This window comes from Mus caroli, chromosome 17, assembly GCF_900094665.2.
Source record: "Mus caroli chromosome 17, CAROLI_EIJ_v1.1, whole genome shotgun sequence".
NCBI lineage: Eukaryota > Metazoa > Chordata > Mammalia > Rodentia > Muridae > Mus > Mus caroli.
Window position 1 is genome coordinate 40,161,051 of NC_034586.1, and position 19,748 is coordinate 40,180,798.

The window sequence follows — 19,748 nt, forward strand, 5'->3', positions numbered from 1 at the left end:
TTGGTCTTCATTCTTCTTGAGTTTCATGTGTTTAGCAAATTGTATCTTATATCTTGGGTATCCTAAGTTTTTGGGCTAATATCCACTTATCAGTGAGTTCATATTGTGTGAGTTCCTTTGTGATTGTGTGAATACCCCTTTTCTACCTTCTCCCTTGTGTCATCAGACATGTCTGCGCTGGCTTAACAGTTTCTGAACATTCCTCAAGGGGCCCTTGTGTCAAGTCACAGATGCCACAGTACATGAAACGAGGCTCAATTCTATTAAAGGAAAGTCACAGGAGTGATAGTAACTCATAATTTTGTGTATTCTTTGCAGGCATGTATGGTTGCAATGTGACATTGGATATTTTTGAATATGGAACAGTCAGAAAATTAGATGTCACTCCCATCCGGATTTTGGCCAAGGAGGAGAGAAAGGTGGTGTGCGACAACCATCCTATATCGCTGAACTGCTGCAGCGAGAATATTGCAAACTGGAGCAGTATTGAATGGAAACAGGAAGGGAAGATAAGCATTCTAGGTAAGGACGGCGGATAGAGACCTTTTGCAAAGAGGTCTCTTTGCTTACCTTTCAACCAAGAAAAAAATGGGAGATCTTGTAGGCAGAGGAGGAATGGTGTTTATTCTGGACCATGAAAACAAAACTAAAACCCCAAACCACTAGGTCTGATGCCAGTTCCAGCCTGGATACTGCACAGCAAACCTCCAAAAGTACTCTCATGCAAGAAGCATCATGCTTGGGCTGAGGACAAGATCCTAGCAGATAAAGGCCCAAAAGGGAGTGGCCTGGGGACATAGGTCCATAGCATGGCCCACCCTTCCCTTCCGTCTTCAGCAAAGAGCTAAAGCTGAGGTCACGAAGTTTTCCCCCTAGGCCTACTGGAGCTTCTCGTTGCTTTCCTACCTCGAGTCTCTCACTTATGGATTCGCTTCAGTTTTTTCTCTCTGTTCCCAGCATGCATTTCTCTGCAGACCCATCATTTCTCTTTCAGTTCCTACATGCCCGTTTCTACTTGTTTACTTTTCTGCATGTATATGTATGTGGCATGTGTGTTCGCATGTGCTGGGCCATACGGTTTGGGGAGTATACACGTGTGGAGGGCAGGGGCTGACACTGAGGGTCTTTCTTGTCACAACATAAAAAGAAAAATTAAGACTCTCCACTGATCTTATCTCACTAGCTATAGTGACCAGCATCTTCATCCTGGTGAGCCAGCTCTGGACTGAGCTGCCAGCAGTTTAGATAAAAAAGGATACTTAGAAACGGTGTGAGACCGTAGCTACCTCTTCTTTATAAGAAACAATAGTATTATGTGCTAATGCAAAGAAAAGTCTTTGAGCTAAAGTGCAGATCTTTAAATTACAAACTCTGTGCTCATAGACTATGCTACATCACCATCACCACCAGCTTCGTCTTTATCATCATCATCATCATCATCATCATCATCATCCGAGAAGTCAGGTTTTTCACACACACTTTCCCAAGCACCTCTAGTTTACCAGGCGCGTGCCACTTGCAGCATCTGAATCGACCTCTGAGGACTGAGAAAGACCCGAAAACAACTAGTCAACTCTGAAAAAAATGTCATTATGGGATATTTAGTCACTTCCCTAGTTTATAAGGAAAACAGGGCACAGGCATCCTGAAGGAGCTGCCAGATGGTGGAGAGGCCTTGCACAGTTCCCCTGTCTCTTTCAACTCTGGAAGGTGACAGACCTCACCCTCTGGCAGAGGAACCAGGAAGTCTGCCGTGGGATGCTCAAGGACCTTTCTCTCCGGTGACCCCTTTGCAGACTTTCCTAAGTCTAGCAAGGTTGAGCAGCAGCCTGCAGAACAATAGATTTCCGGGATAGTTTGTTACCCTCCAGTCCTGCACCCAGCGCTGGCCCCCAAAGCAGCTCGATGGAGTGCTAAGCCCTTCGGTGAGGATTGCTGGTTTAGACTCACACCCTGACAGCCTCACTTCACACCACAGCCCTGATTTCTGTTAACCTCCCAGTTGTCTTTGAAGACTTAGAATAACATCCTCTTCTCTGAAGTCTTTCTCAGTCACCCGTCTGAGATGACCCTCCCTTTAGCCTGCACACTGTATTGAATTTTCTTTGATGGGACCTATCACCAACACATTCCTAGGTTCTGTCTTTTTCTATACGCAACTCTCCCCGTATGGTTCACTGAATTGTCTATTGGGTAAAAAGACAGGACTTTTAATCATGAGGTACACTGGGCAGTAGTGGTGCACGCCTTTAATCCCAGCACTTGGCAGGCAGAGGCAGGCAGATTTCTTAGTCTGAGGGCAGCCTGGTCTACAGAGTGAGTTACAGGACAGCCAAGGCTATACAGAGAAACCCAGAGAAAACAAAAACAAAAACAATCAAACAAACAAAAAGCATGAAGCACATTCAACAGGAAGAGGCATCCAGGGCCGGGACTGCATGATGAGTTGAAGGCCACACATGGTTCGGGATTTGAGAAAAATGAAGAATCAAATTCAGAGAATAATAGATTAGAACATATTATTATTGTGTGAGAAATGTTGTTGTCGTCTAGAGGTCTGCATCAGGTTCCTTTCATCTGGTATTCAAAAAATTTAAAGACACACACATACACACACCTCAAGTGCAATGGGTAGAAATGGGAGAAATCTCAGGTGTGGCAGACAGAATCAGCAGCTGGAGAAAGGCTTTTCTGAGGGGTGAGCACACACACATACACACACACACACACACACATAGAAAGGCCAATCAAGAGAAAGTGAGAGAAAGACCTGCAAAGGAAAGCAGGCAGGGTCTCAGGAACCAAAAAACCAGCAGGTCTCTCCTCATTGGCTGGAGGTTCTCAAGGTCTTTGAGGGGGTTACTTCCCCAATTTAGAGCTGGTCAGTTTGAACCAAAACAGTTTTAGGTTTCAACCCTGGGACCTGAGTTTCAGCACCAAGATAATAGCTTTTCTCGGCTGACATGCTAAGCAAATTCAAGCCAAATTAAAAGTATAAAAGCAGGTTTATTTGGGAACAGCTCTCAGATGGGTTCACCTGTCTCAGGAGACAAGGCTAGACAAATCGACATGAACAGGGAGACAGAGAGAGAAGGCAAAGGAGGGAGGGAGGGAGGGAGGGAAGGAGCCTGACTATGTGCTCAGAGACTAGAAGGAGGAGCACACAGAGAGAAAGACCTGGAGTGGTGGCCAGGTCCCTTTATCCACAGTGCACACCTAGTGCACCTGGCGCACCTGACTGTGGCAGGTGATGACATAAGCTGTTGCTAGGTCCCTGAGAGCAGGGGCTGAAAGTGCCTGTATATTAACAGGGTTAGGATGCGGGTCCTGGGTTTGAAACCTAACAGATAGGGAGTCTGCTAGGCCTACAACATTGACATCAGCATGTCCTGCTGATGGATGGGGGTGGGGAAGGGGGTGTACCAATGGGAGGAGAAAGCTCATGATGTCTTTGTTTTGAGATACCAGACTTAGGTCTCAGGTCAGGAGGGTGAGGAATAAGCTGGAAGTTTGCCATCTTCGGTATCTGTTTGCAGGTCCTCTCTCTATGTGTCTGTCTCTCAGGGATCTGTCTAACCTGTGGTCCTTCGGTGGCACACATTGTGTTAAGAGCATTTGACTTTACTCGGTACCCATAGTAAGCATTTTAAGGTGGAAGGAAATTAGATGCTCAGAGCTCAAGTTAGAAACCTAAACTTTCACTGGACATCATGATTGACTACTTGTACCTGAAGTCCAGGAAGCTGAGGCAGGAGAATCACAAATTAAAGGCCAGACTAGATTACACAGCACATTCAAAGCAAGCTTGGCCTATAGAGTGAGACCCTGTCTCAAAACCCAAACCAAGTCGACCACAAAAAGAGAATGAAACTTCCAGGTGGCACAGTGAGTAAGTTGAAGAGGGAATTAATTCTGAATTGAAGCCCAGATGTAATCAGTTGCAAAGTTCAGACAACAAACAGCGGGGCCCGGGGGCAGGGGTGGTGGGTAGGGGGTGACCTTTCGCTGCTGGAGATGGCCATGTTTCAGGAGTGTAAGCTCAGACAGGGTTTTCATAAGTGGGTGGAAGCACAATGTGAGGAAGTTCGGGTAATTAAAGCGGCTTTAAGTGTTTTAATTTGGATTCCTGCCAATAGCACTGGCAGGAAATCCTGGATGTGTGAATTATGTCTGGGGAAAAATAAAGAAATCGCACGTGTTGAGTTTGAGGTACCAGAGATGTCAAATCAACATTGGGAATTTGCCTCCAAAGTTTCCAACCAGATCATTCCTCTTAGAGTAGTGAGGGAAGTCATGCAATCTCAGTTCATAGCAGGAGCCTCGGGGTGGGGTGGGGGGCTGATGTTGCCAAGGGAGTGAAGCAAAGAGGAGCAACAATGGAGTAAGATGGGGTGGAGGGGTGTGGCTGGGGATAACACCAGGAGCAACATAGGCATTTAAGAAGGATGCTCAGGAGAGGGTCTTCAAAAGGAAGCCCAAGAGGATGCAAACAGGAAAGACAAGGAAGGACCCAAGGGAGGCTCACATAGCTACTGCTGAAAAAAGATGGCTGGCAGTGGAGGCAACATGAGGAAAAGCCCAAGATGGAGGAAAAAGAAGGTGCCGTTAGCGGTAAGGAAACACTTTTGACAAAGTAGAGGGTGACAAAGGCCCACTCAGAACACAGTGTCCTGCCTGCAGGGTATACTAGTGCAATGGTGCCATAAAACTTGTGGGCGTGACCAACCACGTCTGATTTAACGGACAGCCCTCTTTGTAAGATGAAACACATCCCTGATGCTACTTGGGTGATCAAGTACCTGAGACTAGATAGTCCAGGAGCCTAGGGTAAAACCAAATACAGTTCTACTAAAAGAACATAGCAATAAAAGTGACTCTTAGTGACATTTGATTATACCCATAGCTAACAAGTCATAATTCGGGGTTATTGATAGGGAGGTAAAAACCTAATAGCTAAGAGGGTAGATACCTGCCAAGTTCTAGGACTGATTAAGGCTTATTATAAATATAAACGTTATGTGTCTTTTATCTGGAAACTGAGTGATCAAAGGTGTTTGAGATTAAATATATACTATAACACATGTTGTTGAAAATGTGTTTATATCATTGCAGGGAACCCAGAATCAGACCTAGAGTCTAGCTGCAGCACTTACACGCTCAAGGCAGATGGAACCCAGTGTCCCAGTGGGTCTTCTGGAACAACAGTCATCTACACATGTGAGTTCGTCAGTGCCTATGGAGCCAGAGGCAGTAAGAACATAGCTGTGACCTTCACCTCTGTAGGTAAGAACTCTTGCCATAGACTCTTTAGACAGATGTATGTTATACTTGCCAGTCGATTGGAATCCTCATCTCAGTGGGCAGAATGAAGCCGAGCTTTCCCCGGGAGTGGGATGTCAGTCAGATGTCCCTCTATGTCATTTCAATGCAGATGGAATCATTTTAAATTGGGTTGGGTCGGAAAGACTGGGAAGAAACTAACCATGTTGTTCAGCTAAAGGAAGCAGTTGGGCTTAGAAAGTAGTATAGGACCAGGCTAGTTCTGTTGTCATTGAACCCATATGACTGCTAACCTCCTTCCTCCACAATTTGGTTTCCCCTCCTTAAATCCCAACAGCCTCAGTTACTTCCCCAGTACCAGCTCTCCCCCTATCCCCAGCCCCGCCTCTGGTTCCATGTTTCAATCTCTCCATTCGAGAAATAGCCCCACGTAAAGCTAGGACGACCTGATCACTTGGTCTTATGGTTGAATAAACAGGTTTGTGTTCAGTTTTTCAGTTTCTGAAAGGGCCATTTCTTATTTCATCTACACACAGGAACCAGAGAGAGGGGGCGGGACAGGAAGTGTGCCTAGGCTGTTAAACCTTAAATCCTATCCACAGCGATATACTATGTTCAGCAAGTTCCACATTTTAAAGGTTTTGGAACTTTCACAGAATATCACCAACTGGGATCTAAGTGTTTAAACATGAGCCGAAGGGGGCATTTCTCATTCAATCTACAACGCTGGTCCTATGCTGATCAAAATAATAAAGGCGTCATTAAATCAAATGGCATTCTAGAGTCACCACAGCTACAGACATTTCTTTCCCATCTGTTCTCTGAAAATGAACCAGTTACAGCCTTTTTGAGAAATGTCATAAGAAGCAGGATGAAAGCAATACCTGTTTGCCTTGTGTACATGTTCTGCTATTGGGAGTCAGTGCATATTCAACAGACACAGCTCTTAATTGGAAACCTGGGACATAATATAGAGGCATGGTTAGTGCTTGCCGAAAATTCCTCATCTGGCCATCTGACCTATCTTGGAAACAAGAGAATCAGATTTCTGGGTCCATGAGGCTTTGCTTTCTGCTTAGAAATGGCTAGATACCCCCCCCCCCCGGGGACTGTTTCCAGATCCCTCCAGTCAGGGAGGGCAGAGTGAGGGACACACTGTGTCTTAGGTATGCTTTGGTTGCTGTGCCTCAGCATGTGAACTCTGTCTCAGATACGGTGGAAAGAACTGGCTTCTTTTGATGTTCACTAAGAATGAGACTGACACAGGAATGGAGAAGCAGACCTGTGGCAACAGGCTTAGGAAATGAGGCAGTTCACCTCCACAGGTGACAAAAGCAAATGCCATCTTGAGATGTCAGTCATGGGAAAGACATGCTCCCAGAGAAAAGAAAAGATAGAACAAGAGAAAAATAAATAATTGGTTTTCATATTAGCATTTATATTGCAATGATCCCAACACTGTCAACAATGTCTTATAGAATCTGTGATAGAATTCCAAAAATAGCAGTACACATGTGATTGATTATATTATTAACCTCGGTTATTGTATTGTATATAGTTAAAATGAAATGGCCATAAATAACATTAAGGTGCCTGTACATCCAGTGTTCCTGAGATGATCTAAGCATGAGTATTTGGAGAGTGAACTTTATGATCCCTGTGCTAAAAAGGTAGATTAAGATCCATTCATTTGTTTATGAAGCACCGACTAGAAACTAGACTGTATACTGTAAATGCTAAGGATGTACCAACAGCGGCAAAAGGCTGCCATTTTATGGGGACAGATATAGAAAGGAGTGAATCTACATCACAGTGGTCTGACATGGGTTGATCCAGCGGTGAACACAGCCGCCTTCCAAGATACAACACCGTATTATGGGGAAAGCACTTACAGAGTCAATATGAAGTTGTTGCAAGAACCCAATCCTCTATTTTTTCCATTGAGGGGGTCACAGAGGAGGTTGGGGGGGGGAGCCTGGATTAAGTCAACATCCCTAAGTGTGCAACCTTCTACCCTGCCAATCATCAGGAGATAATGCCAGCTACAAAGGGGAAGTGCCCGAGGTCCTAAGGCATGTGATGGAAGTGAGTACAGTTCAGAGCACCACCGGGAACAGCCTAGAAACAAGTAAACCCCAGGAGCAGCAAGGTACCAATCCCGCGCTGACACGGGTAGAGCCAGGATGGTCCGTGTTGCTGTCCCTGTCTTAAATGTCACTCCTGTGTCGATGTCATCTGAAAAAAACTAAACATTGCATCTGTTGTTGGTTTTTGTCTTGTCTGTTTTGTTTTGCACTCTTTCAGCCAACCTAACAATAACCCGGGACCCAATTTCTGTTTCTGAGGGACAAAGCTTTTCTATAACCTGCCTCAGCGATGTGAGTAGCTTTGATGAGGTGTACTGGAACACCTCAGCTGGTATTAAAATCCATCCAAGGTTTTATACCATGAGGAGGTATCAGGATGGAGCAGAGTCGGTGCTGATGGTGAAGACCTCCACCCGAGAGTGGAACGGTGAGTGATGGGCCAAACCCTGCAGCAGGCTGCCTAGACCCATGGAAATACATGACGACAGGCAGCTAGGGACATGCCTATAATGACTACTTTAGATTACTCTTTGTGGGTGACAGGACAGTATGGGGGGGCAGATTAGCATTATCCTATTTATTTATTTATTTATTTATTTGTTTGTTTGTTTATTTTCAAGACAGGCTTTTTCTGTATAGCCTTGGCTGTCCTCTAACTCACTCTGTAGACCAGGCTGGCCTCAAACTCATAGAGATCCACCTTCCTCTCTCTCCCAAGTGCTGGGGTTAAAGGTGTGCACCACCACTGCCTGGACCACATTAACCCATCTTAGGGGTGCGGAAAATGGTCTTCACAAGCAATAATAAACATGGTAGTACAGGTGATGTTGTGCAACCTGGACTGAAGTTAGCGTCTAACTCCACAGCCAGCATTCCTGCCGCCATGACAATAGGGCTTTTTTCAAAATAGCTTTCCTGAGGACCTGAGAAGTGGCTCGGTCAGTAAAGCACTTACCTTGCAAACATGAGGACCTGCAGACTGACCTTTAGCATCGGTTTGCAAGAAATTGATCCACCAGAAAGCACATAAAAAGCAATGCCAGCTTGCAACCTGAGCGGTGGTGGTAGGGGCGGGTGGAGACAGGTAGTTCCCTGGAGGCTTGCTAGCCAGCTAGTCTAACCTGTGTGGCAAAGCTCTAGGCCAGGGAGGGACCCTGTCTCAAACAGAAAATGGGAGGTACCTAGGAAACAACAGTGGAGATTGTTCCCTAATCTCTACATGTGTGTATATGCATGTACATGCATACCCCCACACACATGCATCTGCACATACCTGTGCACACAAAATGATGATGATGATGGTGGTGGCGGTGGCAGTACAGGTTTACTACATGATTGGCACTACACTTCCCAGATGTGCCATGAAAACTCCAGTCAGTGTTTTTATGTCTAGTTTTAAATAGAGAAGCATTTGTATTTCTTGATTATTTTTCTTAAATGTTCATGTTGCCAGGAGATACAAGTCACTGAAAGCATAAAGATTCAGTAGAACTGTGTGGTAACAGCTGACATCTACGGAGCCTTTATGATATAGTAGGTCACGGGGCTAAATACTTAAACATCCAGGGCAGACAGCTGCTTAAATGATGGTTTGACCTCTGGGGCCATGGTGTCCTGGAATCTAAGGGACCACTCATTCAGAGACAGGCAAGTGACTATGATAAGACAGAGGTGCTCTGTGATGTCCCCTCTCTTCAAAAACTTTCTCTTTTCTGCACACCACCAAATCCCCATGCTCCTCTTGCTTGTGGGAGAAGCTTGGAGTGGAGGGTTTGGAGCCCAGTTTCATTCTTGACCTTGGATAACGCCACTTCATTGGATTGGAGTGAATGCATACTTGAAGATAGGAGCGTTATTGGCTAGTTCTTAAGACCCGTGAAGGGAGTAAAAGAGAAGTCAGTCAAGCTCTCCCAGTGTCCAGGAAGGTGGAGCAGGTCTGCACACAAATTTGAGGAAACAAAGCTAAGACTCCTCTTATTGCCATGATGTCATTTAGGAGCAATGACTTCATTACAATGATGCCTTTTAAGAGCAACGATTTCACTCTGTCTCACTTCTGCTCCCTCCCCCCAGGAACCTACCACTGCATATTTAGATATAAGAATTCATACAGCATTGCCACCAAAGATGTCACTGTTCACCCGCTGCCTCTGGCGTCAGACATCATGATGGACCCTTTGGAAGCCAGTGGTCTGTGTACCAGTTCCCATCAATTCAAATGCTGCGTAGAAGAGGATGCAGGGGAAAAGTATGCTGTGACTTTCCACGTGGACTCCTCATCCTTTCCCGCTGGTAAGAGGCAGGCCGTGCCGCTGCTAGGCCGCATTAGCCCATAGGCGTGAATTTTTACTCTTAAAAATACATATTGAAAAACTTCACGGAGACAGAGGAGCCACACTTGCAGGCACGGGGATGTAATCCTAGATACTCAGGAAGCTGACACAGGTGGCCTGTCTAAGCTATCATAGGGGATTCAAGGACAAGCTGGGTAACTTGGTGAAACCCTGTCTCAAAATAAAAAATGAAAAGAGGCTAAGGATGTAGCTTGGATGCAGAACACTGCCCTGACCAGGGAGGCCCATGGGATCCATTTCAGTACCCAGAGAGGAGGCCAGACCTCTAACCATGACCAATGGAGTTTTGTTTTCCAATCTTCTGTGGGCATGTCACCCTTTGAAAATCCTGTCATTGTGCCAGGGGTGGGATGTGGTGGGGAATGGCTCAGGGACTGTTTAAAATACAAAGACTGGGGCTGGAGAGATGGCTCGGTAGTTAACAGCACTGGCTACTCTGGGATCCTGGAGAGTGTATCAGGAAGAATTCCGCCTGTCTCTCTTATCTTGTTTGGGTATACGGCTGATGATTCACCGGTGTGAACCAGAAGGCTTGGGTGGAGCCCGTACGTTTTCCTCCATCTCCACACCCTCAGTGTGTTCATCCAGATACTCTGATGATACATCTTTCTTTGTTATAACTTGATACAGAATGACCCATTCACCCTTATAAATGCATGACTGCAGCCAGCAAGATGATAAGAAAGAACCAAACAGCACAGAGGGAAAGAAAGTAAGACCCACTCTCTAGCAAGCATGATGCTTCCCGAAGGCATCTGCCATTATCAGCATCCCAGAACCTCTGGTTGAAGGCTCCAGGGTCAGGAAGACCTTGTTCTTTAAAACTTTTCATTCAGTTTATTTATTTTAATTTATGCATGCAAGTGCTTTGCCTGCATGTGTGTGTGTGTGTCACATTCACACAGAGCCTGTGGAAGTCAAAAAGACTGTGTTGAGTTCCCTGGAACTGGAGTTATAGAAGATTATGAGCCCATATGGGTTCTGGGGACCAAACCCAGGTTGTCTGCAAGAGCAGCCAATGCTCTTAACCACGGAGCCATCTCTTCAGCCTTAGCAGCCTTTGTATTTCAAATGGTACCCAAGCCATTCCCCACCACATCCCACCCTGGGCACAATGACAAGATCTTCAAAGAGTGACATGCTCGGTAGCAGACTAGGTCAGAAAAGCAATAATCCTTCAGTCATGGTTGGAAAGAAAATTGGCATGGCATTGAGAGTGGCTTAGAAGTTGGGTGGGGGGTGTGTGCAACCACCATGGCCAACAGAGTAATGGGTGGAGGGAGGCAAGAAGCCCCCAGGTTCAACATGACCCAGCAGCTGCTGTTGCTTCAGACTTCATAAGCCTGATCACAAGTAATTTGTTTTAGGCATATTTAAGCAGAGAACAGTTTGATGAAAGTTTCCCTGGGGATAATTAATTCAGTCTGGTATGCACAATTAAGCAAGTGCATATAAATCTCCTTGAGGAACAAAGTAAGCTAAATAAAGACCAGATGTGACTACATCTTCGTTACGTGCACATGACACCTTCCACAACTATAGGCTCTATACAATGGCTGAGAAAAACAAGCTTATGCTAAGGACTTGGGGGAAAATCTGGTGTAGTCTTGGTCACAGAGCTAGAGCAAAGGTCACCAGGCCATTAACCTCTGTTCCCATCGTTCTGGGCACATAATAGGTTATGCATCCCATCCTTGGAAGGGACAGTTTTGCTTATTTAACACCCCAATTGCTAATAGTACTTATCTGTGAACACAAAGGCCTCCACATTGCCTACAGTTGAAGGCACTTGGAGAGGCTCTTGCAAGGGACCTGGGTTTGGCCTTCAGCATCTTCCTTGGATAACTTACAACCACCTATAACTCCAGTTATAGTGCATCCTGCACACTCTTCTAGCATCTGTGAGATCCTGCATGCACACAACACACATACAGACTACCAGACACATATAAGTTAGAAGTAAATTAATAATAATAAATTTAGACATACATTTTATTGTCTATAAAGACCTATGCTTATCAAAGGCAATGTATATAACACCAAATACCCTAAAAATAAGTAGTATAGATAGAAAGGCAGTGGAAGTTCAAAAACTCAAGACTCCAGTTAGACAGAGACGGCTGTGTGTTACATTATTGGATGATGGAAAATCGCCCCAGATGTTGAAGAATGCCAATATCCCCACATTCTAATTCCAGAATGTGTAAATTGGGTGTTTCTTATATGCCAGATACTCAGCCAAGCACAGGGAGATGTGAAGATAAAGGAGACTGGGGACTTTCTCTGTTGAAGCTTCTGGCTTGGTAGGACAGAATGACCTTAGGGAAGAGAGATGGCTTAACTGTCAAGGGCACATACTGCACCAAATTCAAGTTCAATTCCCAGCACCCATCTTAGATGGTTTCACAAGCACCAGCAATTCCAGCTCCATGGTATCTGCTGCCCTTCTCTGGGCTCTGTTGGTAACTGTACTAACTAGCACATATATAGACACCCATGAGTACACATTATTTTATTAATTTTACATTAATCTTTAAAGTATAAAGTGGTCTATAAAGACATGATTATAAATCACTGCGAGGCAGGGTATGATCGATGTGCAGATCAGGATGTAGACTCAGGCTTGAAACCATGAATGGTCAAGGTGACATTTTGGCCAGCACACTTTCAAAGATGAATTTACCTACTCTGAGAACCAGAGGTTCTTTTCACATAGAAATGTGAAACCATATTGAAATTAAATGTCACAAATTTCCCAGGAGATTTGGGGGCAAGTTCGTTTATATCAGAACATGTTGGCAACCTTTACTTATGTCTTGGCTGTTCATATTGTCGTCTCATAGTCCCAATAATACTATCTTTAGAAAGAGAAGTTATCGGCAAGCAAGCATGCTACAAATACAGTCTCCCAGCGAACTTACCTCGATGTCCCAAAGACATCGCAGTGTTCTGCCACTTCACGAATGCAGCCAACAGCTCAGTCCAGAGCCCATCTATGAAGCTCAAACTTATTCCAAGTAAGTGCATTTAAGTGACCTTCAGGTCATCTAATCATGAGCAGAGACTCATTTATTCATTGATGTCTTCATTTGCATATGAAGGTTTTGGGTGAACCATGGGGAATTAAAAATGAAACAGAGACCATGTTCTCTGGCCTCTAGCCTAGGGGACCAAGAGATTGAAGATGCTGTCCCAGATGCTAGAGTGAACATAAAGATAGAATTAGTATTTATGGCTAGAAAGCTCTACTGCGATAGTGGAGAGAGAGCCTGGCAAATGAAATCATTCTCGGGCCAAGCCCTGAAGGCTAAGTGGGTTGCGAGGCAGACTGGAATGGGCAGTATCTGTGTCTTTCTGAGATTACTTACAGATGACATGAAGAGAATGTGTCCTTACCAGTGCTCTTCCTGAGATAGAGCCATACGGAAAGAAATGGTGGGAAGATCCCCTCCTATCCTCTGTCAACCCTGAGCCAGTGTGACCTGGCCTATTCTCAAGATGAGAGTCATGATCTGTGTGACTGTTTCCACGAGAGTTCATGTGGAAGAACTCTCCCCAGTCACCAGGAAGGCCCGGTGATAAGATGGCTTCCTTGTGACTGGAGCCCCATACACGAAGGTTCTGTAGTTTTCTAACCAGTTATTCAAGCTTACTGAATACTATGTGTACATTCTTGTGAACATTGATAACTGGGGCCTGTCCATCAAAGTAGGAAGGTATCATGTCCTTAAGACCTTTGGTAAGCAGGGTTCTCTCCAGTGCCACCTATTTCCCTACAGAGGACATAACTTTATTCTTCTTTATGGCTGAGAGAATTTCTCAACTGTCCCTTTTATTTCCATGTTCCTGATGCAGGGGAGAATATCACATGCCAGGATCCCATCATCGGCATTGGGGAGCCTGGGAAAGTCATTCAGAAGCTGTGCCAGTTCTCAGGTGTTTACGGAAGCTCTGGACAGACCATCGGCGGGACTGTCACTTACAAATGTGTGGGCTCCCAGTGGAAGGAGGAGTCAAGGGCCTGCATCTCAGCTCCAATCAATGGTTTGCTCCAGGTGGCCAAGGTAAATCTGAAACCTTGGACTCTATATCCTTGGGGAGGCCTATCTCTCTGGCTCAGCAGGATTCTCAGCACTTAGGAGAACTGGCCACGTACCACTCTGAAATGCATGGCCAACATATATTGTACTGGCTACTTTTCCGATTGCTGTGACAAACATCTCTGACAAAAGAAACTTAAAGGATAGAAGAGTTTTGTTCAAGCTCACGGTTGGAGGGTGAAGACCATCATGGCGGGGACGGAAAGGAGGAGGCAGGAGCAGGAGGAGGCTGGTCACATTGCATCTACAGTCAGGAAGCTGAGGGAGATGAAGCTGATGCTCTCTCACATTGACTTTTCAATGCCAGAACCCCAGCCTGTGGAATGGTACCAGCCATATTTAGAGTGGCTCATCCCACTTCAATGAACTCAGCCTAGAAACAACTCCCTCTTCGATATGCCCCAAGTTTGATTCGGTGATGATTCTAAAACTCAGAAAGTTGACAATCAGGATTAATCATTTCAAAAATAAAACCTGAAATTGCTGTAAAACAAAAAAAAAAAAAAAAAAAAACCACTTACATTTGACCATGAAGTCCACAGCAGATGTAGGCATTGAGAATAAAGGAAAACCACAGCTCCCAGATTATTGGAATAATTTCATTTGTTTTTTGCTTTTTTTTTAAAACTAGGCTTTGATCAAGAGCCCCACCCAGGACCAGAAGCTCCCTACATACCTGAGGGACCTTTCTGTTAGTGCTGGGAAGGAAGAACAAGACATCCGCTCATCTCCAGGAAGCCTGGGAGCCATCATCAGCATCCTTGATTTGCTCTCAACGGTTCCCACCCAAGTGAATTCAGAAATGATGAGAGTAAGTGTACTTAAGCCTTGTGGGAGTTTGGGGTCTTGCCTTCTCAAACTTCTGGACTTGTGTGCAGGAAGCATCACTCCTTCCCACATAGACTCGTCTCTCTCAGAATACTCACTTGGATACAAGAATAGTGTAGTGTGCTCTGAAGTGTGCTATGGCTTCCAGGACAGCAGAGGGTTTTTGGATGTCTTTAAAGAGACTGCTTTCATTTCTTCATTCAAACATAATGAATTCTTGCTAGTTTTCTAGAAAAGCTAGTAATTTAGAGGTTACAGCATACGTACAAGGTAAGTATGATGTCACGTTGGCACCTAGGAGGCAGGCCCCTTGGCACACCTGTAAAATACTGGCTTGATTAAAGTCAGCTTCTGAAAAGGTCTGTCAGAGGCTGTCTTCATTAAATTAATTGATTAGGAAGACTCATCTGAATTGTGGACGGCACCATTCCCTAGGCTGGGCATCCTGAGTTATATAAAAGTAGAGGACATGAGCTGAGCACTTGCAGGCATGCCTTTCTTTGTTGCTCTCGGCTCTTGACTGTGGCTGTAACATGACCAGCTCTTAACTTAAGATCCCACCACTGTCTGCTGCCCTGTCATGGTACAATGTGATCTGGAATTGTAGGCCCTTAAATTGTTTTGGTCAGGGTATTTTGTCACAGCCACAGAAAGGAAACCAGGATAAGATTCTCAAAGGTCTTTCATTGAATGTAAACTATGAGATATTTGGGGTGGGGGGAGGCAAAGAGAGATTATAACAGTTCAAATAGAGAGGCATTAATGAAAGGAAACATACAAAGGTAAGTCAGAATAAAATACATAAGGGGTGAGATGGGGCACTCAGAAGCCACAGTCTTTATAAGCCACACTATAGACAACAGATTGGATTTCACTCAAGTCCAGTGATAGCTGAAGTCTTAGGGGAGATCACCCTCCCCAGAAGCTATAGTTTTTGAAGGCCAGTATAGTTTTACCAGAGACAAGCTTGGGATGAAGGGAACAGGGTAAGGGGACAGCATGAATGATTGATGTCAACTCTTCTCACTCCCATCTTTCCATTGCCTGTTCTCCTAGTGGTTAAACCCAACAAGAGACCAACAAGAATGGAGCCTAGTAGCAATACGCAAAGCTTTACATTTGTGAGTGGGGACTGTCCAAGCATGGGTTGGGTTGCTTGGGCAGAAATATACTGTGTCACTATTCTAGAGGTGAATCAAGATGGCTGCAAAGCCCTGCTCCCAGAAAAGGTGCTAGAGAGGATCCTTTCTTCAGTCCTCCCCGCTTCTGGAGACACCAGACATACTTTGGTTTCTGCAGAACCACAGGAATCTCTCTGTCTAAGCCTTTTCCCTGTCTGTATTTTGTAAAGCTATATTGCAGTGGGGAGCTACTCGGATAATTCAGAATAAGTCTGGCCCTATTTCATTTTGTTGATGTGATAAACACCAAGACCAAAAGCAACTAGGGGGAGGAAAGGTTATAGGTTGCAGTCCATCACTGAGGGAAGTCAAGGCAGAAACTTGACACAGAAGCCATAGACGAGAGCTGCTTAGTAGCTCTTGATCTCATGTTTAGCTTGCTTTCCTATATAGCTTAGGACCACCTGCATAGGGAATGGTACTGCCCACAAAGGATGGGGCTCTCCTGTATTCATTGTGGCAAACAAGACAATTTTTCACAAACATGCTCACCTGTCAGTCTGCTCTAGGCAACTCCTCTATCAAGACTTCTTCTTGGGCAACACTTGTGACTCTAGGTTGCATCAAATTGACAGTTAAAGTTAACAAGAATGGGTCCTTAAAGTAATTACATTTGTAAAGACTATCTGTCTGGGTAAGGTCACATTCTCAAGGTTTTGGTATCAGGATGTGTCCAGTTAGATAGAGGTTACCACTCAACCTATTTCATAGGCTTCTTCTTCTACAAGTCAGACAAGGCAAAAATAGGGAGGAAAATATTTTCAAGAGAAGGGAATAAATGAAAAGCATCAGGCCCAGGCGTATGAGAAAGAGAGATTGTTTATCAGACAAAACTGCCCTTGAAACAGTTCCATAGCTTATTTGATGCTCAGGGCTAGAGTTTCTCTTGCTGGTGATATGCCACCTACCAAAAGCCTTCACAGGCTTGAGATTTAAAACAAAGTCAACCACTGGCCTGGGAAGATGTCTGGAAAGTGCTAACCATGAAAGCATGAGAATCAATCTCCAGTACCCATGTAGATAAAAATGGGGGCTGGGCCTGAATACCAGCACTGGGGAAGCACATAGGAGGATACTCTCCTTGGAGTATCCCAGCTAGCCAATCATGCGGCATCAGTGACAGACCCTGTAGACAGTTACTGTGAAAGAGATCCAATGTTAACCTCTGGCCTCTGCACCTCCATGCACACACACACATACACACACACAGACACACCCACTGACACACCTGCATGTGTTTACAAAAATAAGAGCCAAAAATGAGTAAATAAGACCCCTCTCAGGCAGCTAAGGAGGTCTCAGTAGTGTGAGGATAATTCTCACAGTCAATGTTACTGAATACTAAGCAAAGTTCCACAGCCTTATGGTCTCTGCCTCTTTCAAGGTTGGTTGAGAGAAAGCAGGGGAGAGATTTTCTCTGCTTGTGGTGCCTCAGACCATTGCGTCAACCCATATCTGGAGAAATGCTGTTTCGTCTTTTTTATCTTGAAACATGCTGTCATTCTCCAACCCCCTGCCCATGTCACCTACAGGACATCCTTGCTACCGTTAACGTCATCTTAGACAAGTCTGCCTTGAACTCCTGGGAGAAGTTGCTACAGCAACAGAGCAATCAGAGTTCTCAGTTCCTGCACTCCGTGGAAAGGTTTTCCCAAGCCCTCCAGCTGGGAGACAGCACTCCTCCATTCCTCGCCCACCCTAACGTTCAGATGAAGAGCATGGTGATAAAACGTGGCCACCCCCAAATCTACCAACAGCAGTTTATCTTCAAAGACTCTGACCTGTGGGGTGACGTAGCCATTGATGAGTGTCAGCTGGGAAACTTGCAGCCTGATTCATCGATCGTTACTGTGGCTTTCCCAACCCTCAAAGCCATCCTTGCCCAGGATGTACAGAGAAAGACATCCTCCAGCAGCTTAGTAATGACAACCACTGTCAGCCATAACATTGTCAAGCCATTCAGGATTTCTATGACTTTTAAGAACAACCATCGTTCGGGTGGCAAGCCACAGTGTGTCTTCTGGAACTTCAGTCTTGCCAACAATACAGGGGGCTGGGACAGCAGTGGGTGCTCTGTGGAAGACGATGGTAGGGACAATAGGGACACAGTCTTCTGCAAGTGTGACCACCTGACGTCATTCTCCATCCTCATGTCCCCAGACTCCCCAGATCCAGGGTCTCTTTTAAAAATACTTCTGGATATCATTTCTTACATTGGGTTGGGGTTTTCCATAGTCAGCTTAGCTGCCTGTCTAGTTGTGGAAGCCATGGTGTGGAAATCTGTGACCAAGAACCGAACTTCCTATATGCGCCACATCTGCATCGTCAACATCGCCTTTTGCCTTCTGGTTGCTGACATCTGGTTCATTGTGGCTGGCGCGATCCACGACGGTCGCTACCCACTCAACGAAACAGCCTGTGTGGCCGCCACGTTCTTCATTCACTTCTTCTACCTCAGCGTCTTCTTCTGGATGCTAACTCTAGGCCTCATGCTCTTCTATCGGCTGATTTTCATTCTACACGATGCAAGCAAGTCCACTCAGAAAGCCATCGCCTTTTCTCTAGGCTACGGCTGTCCCCTCATTATCTCCTCTATCACAGTGGGGGTTACGCAGCCACAGGAAGTCTACATGAGGAAGAACGCGTGTTGGCTCAACTGGGAGGACACCAGAGCGCTGCTGGCTTTTGCCATCCCCGCGTTGATTATTGTGGTGGTAAATGTGAGCATCACAGTTGTGGTCATCACCAAGATCCTGAGGCCCTCCATTGGGGACAAGCCAGGCAAGCAAGAGAAGAGCAGCCTATTCCAGATCAGCAAGAGTATCGGGGTCCTCACACCACTCTTGGGGCTCACTTGGGGTTTTGGTCTTGCCACAGTGATCCAGGGGAGCAATGCTGTGTTCCACATCATATTTACTCTCCTCAATGCCTTCCAGGTAAGCTCACGGCACTGGGATCTCAGGAAATGCCCATTCTTGTGGGATAAACTAATGATAGAAACCCAAACAAGAGGAGGAATGGGGAAGGGTTTTCATGCACAAGAGACCTAAGCTTCAGAGAACAGTAATTGCAAGCACTCAAAGAGATAAAGGGACAGAGTCCTCTGCTCCCATGGAACCTTGAACCTTTTATCACCTATATTATAATCTGGTTCCAAATGTCCCCATCACACAAGTAGGAGGATAGTCACCATCCTAAACTAGATAAGGCTGTTTACTCAAGATAATCTTGCCCTAGTCTTATCTCTTAAGTATAACACTGCCACTAAATCAAGCCATGGTTCCATTTAGTCTCTGTGAGCATCAACAAATTTTGTGAAGACAGGCTTCCCGTTGGTCACTGTATCTTCCTCTAGTGCCTAATAAAAATCTTGGTCCAAGGTATGTTTTCAAAAAGATAATTGAAGGAAATAGATGCTGGGTACCACATATTTTCTCTGGAAATATATGTTGAAAAAAAATGAATGCCATGTATATGCCAATCTATTTGGTGATGTTCAGGGGAAGGCATTTCTTTGCTCTCTTAGAGTATGTAGTTATTTACAGTGGATGCCAGTTTGTCAGACACGGTATAAAAGAAAGACGAACAACAAGGAAGCATCTTGTTCCTGGATGCTTGTGCCAAAACTGCACTCATCCCACTCCTACCACTGTGTGTTATAAAGTACAGGATTCTTAGCTTTCAAGATATGCTTCCAAGGAGAGAAGCTATTTCCTCCTATGGTTATCTTCACAACATAGAGGGATGGATGAAGAATAATGTGGATTAGAGACATGTATTTAGTAACATAACCTACATGGAAATGCTATTCATGACTGAAGGAAAATAGAAATGACTTCGCTAGCATTGATCATTTAAGACTCCTCAGTGCATAACTGTTGCTTCATGCGACTTCAATGTCTTCTGGACTCGTCACGT

The 19,748-nt window shown here is 45.1% G+C and overlaps 1 protein-coding gene across 4 annotated transcripts in view; it reads left to right on the forward strand.

The window, feature by feature from the left end:
• The window catches only part of Adgrf5 (adhesion G protein-coupled receptor F5), a 92,424-nt gene that overhangs the window by 69,100 nt on the left and 3,576 nt on the right, over positions 1-19,748 (forward strand). For 3 of the 4 annotated variants that reach the window (XM_029471064.1, XM_029471063.1, XM_029471062.1), the window contains exons 10-18: positions 319-522; positions 5,113-5,283; positions 7,310-7,429; positions 7,585-7,794; positions 9,441-9,659; positions 12,586-12,738; positions 13,577-13,785; positions 14,453-14,632; positions 17,363-18,766. In XM_029471064.1, coding sequence (XP_029326924.1) covers positions 319-522; positions 5,113-5,283; positions 7,310-7,429; positions 7,585-7,794; positions 9,441-9,659; positions 12,586-12,738; positions 13,577-13,785; positions 14,453-14,632; positions 17,363-18,766 — 2,870 coding nt within the window. The remainder of the gene's footprint in view (positions 1-318; positions 523-5,112; positions 5,284-7,309; positions 7,430-7,584; positions 7,795-9,440; positions 9,660-12,585; positions 12,739-13,576; positions 13,786-14,452; positions 14,633-17,362; positions 18,767-19,748) is intronic. The other variant, XM_029471065.1, reaches the window with a different exon arrangement.